Source organism: Daktulosphaira vitifoliae, unplaced genomic scaffold, assembly GCF_025091365.1.
Source record: "Daktulosphaira vitifoliae isolate Bord-2020 unplaced genomic scaffold, ASM2509136v1 Scaffold_2, whole genome shotgun sequence".
In the NCBI taxonomy this organism is placed as follows: Eukaryota; Metazoa; Arthropoda; class Insecta; order Hemiptera; family Phylloxeridae; genus Daktulosphaira; species Daktulosphaira vitifoliae.
In genome coordinates this window covers 12975853-12980511 of record NW_026099573.1, presented here as the reverse complement: position 1 = coordinate 12980511, position 4659 = coordinate 12975853, and the positions used below count along the sequence as shown (strand labels likewise).

General features: G+C 22.0%; 2 protein-coding genes across 3 annotated transcripts in view; one reads left to right on the top strand and one right to left on the bottom strand.

Annotated features, from left to right (window-relative positions):
* The first annotated feature begins 797 nt into the window (after window positions 1-797).
* LOC126897983 (leucine-rich repeat-containing protein 51-like) lies at window positions 798-3401 on the top strand. Its single transcript, XM_050671933.1, has 3 exons — window positions 798-898; window positions 995-1235; window positions 2677-3401. The coding sequence occupies exons 1-3, from the start codon at window positions 798-800 to the stop codon at window positions 3067-3069; spliced, it is 735 nt and encodes a 244-aa protein (XP_050527890.1). The 3' UTR covers window positions 3070-3401.
* Window positions 3402-3932: 531 nt separating this feature from the next.
* LOC126900050 (vesicle-associated membrane protein 7) overlaps window positions 3933-4659 on the bottom strand; it is a 5850-nt gene continuing 5123 nt past the window's right edge. The window contains exon 6 of one of the 2 annotated variants that reach the window (XM_050675485.1): window positions 3933-4151. In XM_050675485.1, the coding sequence (XP_050531442.1) occupies window positions 4092-4151 (60 nt within the window). In that variant the 3' untranslated portion in view covers window positions 3933-4091. The remainder of the gene's footprint in view (window positions 4152-4659) is intronic. The other variant, XM_050675484.1, reaches the window with a different exon arrangement.

Genomic DNA, 4659 nt, shown 5'->3' with positions numbered 1-4659 from the left:
TTTTAAAAATTATTTTTAACTTTTTAGTTCGATGTGCTTTAAAAGCGTGTTTTTTTAGTTTTTTTAAACTATATTTATTTATGATAGTGATTTTAATCACTGTCAGACATCATCTATACTGGACCCAACTAGGCCACGACCCCACTGTGCTGGGTTTTTTAGTGACATGTTGCTTTATAATTAATAAAACTAAAAAAAAATGTTTTTAGTTTCACCTGAATTTAATAAAAATCTTTTACAATTGTAATCAAATTTTATAATACTTTCAATTGAGTAGATTTTTTTAAAAACATTTTGATTGGTGTTTTTAGTTAAAGTAAATCATTAAAATTAATTAAGTTCTGAATATTTTAATTGTAGAATCTTTTTAAACAGCAAATATTACTTAGAAATGATTACTATGATTTCTATTTTAATGTGATTTATTACAATAAAAATACAAAAAAGATATTGAGATTTTCTGATAAATTTACAGTAAGTAGTTATTATACAATTTCCTGACTCCATATTAATCTTAAGAATACTTTTTTTTTATTCTCACAAAATTTTCTATTTAATAATGAAAATTTCAAACTTGAAGTTTGGATATAATTTTTTTTTATCATAAACTTTAAAAGATCAAAAAATTCTATTTTTTTAAAGTTAATTACTTAATCTAATAATTAAAAGTAATCTTTATTTGTTCTAAATTCTAAATATTTTTAATGAGAAGTTTCATTTTTCCATGACAATTTAAATAACTGTTATTAAAATATAAAATATTTTAATTAGTAAATATTTTAAAAGAAAATGATAAAATGAAGGCACAAACACTGTCTATGAAAACCCAGTATGCTTGGTTAAAGAGTGCTAAGCCATTAGACTATTCCTTTAAAGGATTAAAAACTGTAGATGGTGGGTATAATAAATAACTTTTATGCAATTTTGATAAAGTGAAGTTTAAAAAATTTATTTTAAAAATTTATCTACAAAAATTATCTTAATTTTAAAATTTGTCAATAATTTTTTTTAACGGAGAATTAAAAAATGAAGAAAAACCGTTATCAACACGTGTTCAAGGTATTCCTAGAATAAATAAGCGCACTAATCGTTATCTAACAGGATCATTTTGGCTGAATAATAACTATTTGATACATGTTAATGGATTGAGAAAACTTGCTGAAAGACTCCTGGAATCAGCAGACCATTTGTCATGGTTAGATCTTTCAAACAACAAATTAATAGCTGTAAATCCTGTGAGTGAATGTTTTTTTAAGAGTAAAATTAATATTCTTAAGTTATAGGCTAAAATATTGCAATTTTTTCATGTTTTTATAAGAAAATTAATTCATATGTACACTTTTAAAGGTTAGAGAACTGAATGCAATAGTAAAAATATCTACTTATGAATAAAACTATAAATTTAATGAATTTATATAGTATTTTTGCTACGTCATATACGAAAATAGGTTTTATTTTTATGTTTTGAGTTGTGTATAACTTGCATAACTCGAAACAGACTGATCTATCTATTGTTTTAAAAATCGCCCGCCCGCAATACAAAAAATTATCTTTATTATTATTTATAAAAATATAATTTTTATGTTCAAAATTAAAACATATTTTTGAATTANAGTAAAAGCAAGTCGTGTCCACTTAGGCGAAAATACTGGGTACCCCGATCATTGAGGTGTTTTCGAATCGGTGGTTTATCAATTACCATATTTCATAAAAATGAAAATAATAATATACAATTTTTAAGTTGTAATGGTTTTTTTTTAACTTTTACTGCTGCAAACTTATTTACTAGCAATTGCATGTCTATACTTCAAATAATTAATGTTCGGTTGAAATAATAAGAATCTATTTATTATTTACTATGAAACAAGAGAGACTGATTAACTTAATCAGTCTCTCTTGTTTCATAGTAGATATTTTTTTGACAATTTTTAATTTGGATAAAGTTCTTCCAGTAGCAACACAAACATTCTTTTGTGTATATATAATCTAAAACTATGAGAATTGTACTCTAGTTTTAAATGAATTCTTAATGATTTAATTTCTTTGCATAACTTTGGAGCTCATATAAAAGATTTATTAAGAATGTTATCAGTTAAGTGTATTAGTAAATCGCTGCAATGTTTCTTTATTCATTATGGGACATTTTGAATTAAATCCTAAATTAAATAAAATATTTGAATTTCATTAATGATTTCAAATTAAATTTGAATTAATTGTGTCATTTGCAACTTTTATTTTCGATAAGTTTTCTGTCAAATTGTTATTGAACAAATAATTTTAAAGTATTGTCCTTTTTTACATAATAACTAAATTAAAGAGTTAAAAATTTTACTCAGTTATGTATAGAAAAAAATATTCAATTTAAACAACTACAATGATATGTAGTCAAATATTTTTTCTTTTCGTCCTTTTCAGAAATAAAAATCTATAACTATAGTTTTTTTAAATAGTAATCACTATTTTTAAAAGCTTTTATTACATGATAATATGATAGAAAAAATTTCAAAAAATTTTGTTCTTACAATTTTTTTTATTTATAATAAAAAATAGTAATAATTTTAATAAGTAAATTTTCTAATTTTTAAAACGCGAGTCTTAATTTCCATTAAAATTTTATAAATGTGATAAATATTTCAATTAACTGGTATTAAAATATTAATAAAATATGTGCTTTAGGAAATTTTGCTATTTCCTAACTTAACAGTATTGTACATGCATAACAATCGGATTTTTGACCTGGTAGAAGTTTATAAATTATGCAAACTGAAGAATTTACTTACTTTAACATTAAGTGGAAACCCAGTAGAAGCTACAACAGACTATAGACAAATTGTTGTGTACATGCTTCCAACACTACGAAAATTAGATAATTCTCCTGTTTTACGTTCAGAACGCAAGCCACTAGGTATACCATATAGTAAGTGTATTCGTAACCGTTTGTTAACTGAATATCCAGAAGATTTTAAATGGATTCCACTACCACCTGCACCGCGCCCTCCTCCACCATCATTGATCACTAATAGAAGTCCACAAAATTCGAATAAAAGTGTAATAGTTAATTTTATTTAAAATAAAGAGTACATTAAATAAATTGTTGGATACACAAATTAAGTTAAAAATATTATACAATATAATATTATATTATATATATATATTATAGATGGATGGTGTGGTCAAGTTGAAAATATGGTAGTGCCTGTGGTTAAAAAATGGTTTTAAATTTCAAAAATAAAAATTTTTTTTTCTTATTTCAGACAAATATTAAAAAAAAGGTATATTATAGTGCATAATTATACATTTTATTCTAAAAAAAGTAATGCAAAATATTAATTGAATTAAATAATTTTTAAGATATCAAAACCTGACGGAACACTTGTATAAATAAAATACAATTATAGAATTTTCTTTTAGTGTTAAAAAATTTAATTAAATTTATTATAATGTCCGATATTAATTTGATCCAATCTAATATATTTATAGAAAAATAAAAAATTTAAAAACCAGACACTTGATAAAAGAATAGTATTCATTTTTTTTTTTAATGATAAATTTATGTAAAAATTGTTTAATATGATAATTGTTTATATATATTCTAATAAATAAATTTCAGTTACCATGCTTTAATAAGTTTTTGAAAATAATAAAAATAATAAAATGTTTTATTCATTCATGCTTAGTCAATGAGGTATAAATTTTTTTAGTAAATATGAAAGATTTGATTGTTCATCAAATAATCATAACTTCAATTTTTTTTTGGTTTGTAGTATTATTATTATTTCTTAATAAAAAAATATAAAAATACAATCTAGTTAAAATTCATAATAAATATATTTTATTATACAACAATAATGAATTAATATATAAGGTACAGTTCATCACATAATTTAATTTATGCTTTAAAAATTATTATACAGTATAATTACAACATTTCTTTAAATTAGTAAGAAGATTAAAAACAGTATATATATATATATCAAAAATTAATAATTATTAAGTATTTATAGCTAAGTATTTGTGAATTTATGGAAGTATATTGATACAAATTTTTAAATATATTTTTGTGATGGAAATATAATAATTTAAAAAATAAATCAACTACAATCAAGAGTGAGTGATCCACAATAGAAAACAGCAAAAAAGTATATTATACCCTGAAAAAATAAGTCATATATTATATAAAAAACTAATATTACACAATTTGTTTAAAGGCTCATCTATAAAGTTGTTTTGTCATTAAAAATGTTAAATTTTGGTAGATTATTGTTATAATTTACTTTATGTATTTAATTTAAAATATATCAGTAATTGGATAATCAAGATGGTTCAACGATTTATTATTATATAATTTTTTCATATTTTTATGTAAATTTCCTAAAGCTATTGACTTAATTTTATGTGAATTTTTTTTAAAATTACTTGGGTGTAATTTAAGTTTGTTAGATAAAAAACATTTAATTTTTATAAATAAGGTAAAACAATATCGGCTTTTATGTTTTTATTTTGCTTTGAGTAAAATTATTAAACAAAAAAACGGTAGCACAGTGGGGTCGAGGCACAGTGTAGACAAGGCATAGATGGGACAAGTATAGATGATATCTGACAGTGATTAAAATCACTATCATAAGAAACGCTTCGATGCAAATCTGTAGATAGTGTTTC

Bases quoted from the DNA above. Each gene is read 5' to 3' on its own strand.
- LOC126897983 (XM_050671933.1), top strand. From the start codon at position 798: ATGAAGGCACAAACACTGTCTATGAAAACCCAGTATGCTTGGTTAAAG. The intron at 899-994 runs GTATAATAAATA...ATTTTAAAATTT, and splicing joins TTAAAAACTGTAGATGGTGG to GTCAATAATTTTTTTTAACG. The intron at 1,236-2,676 runs GTGAGTGAATGT...TATGTGCTTTAG, and splicing joins AATTAATAGCTGTAAATCCT to GAAATTTTGCTATTTCCTAA.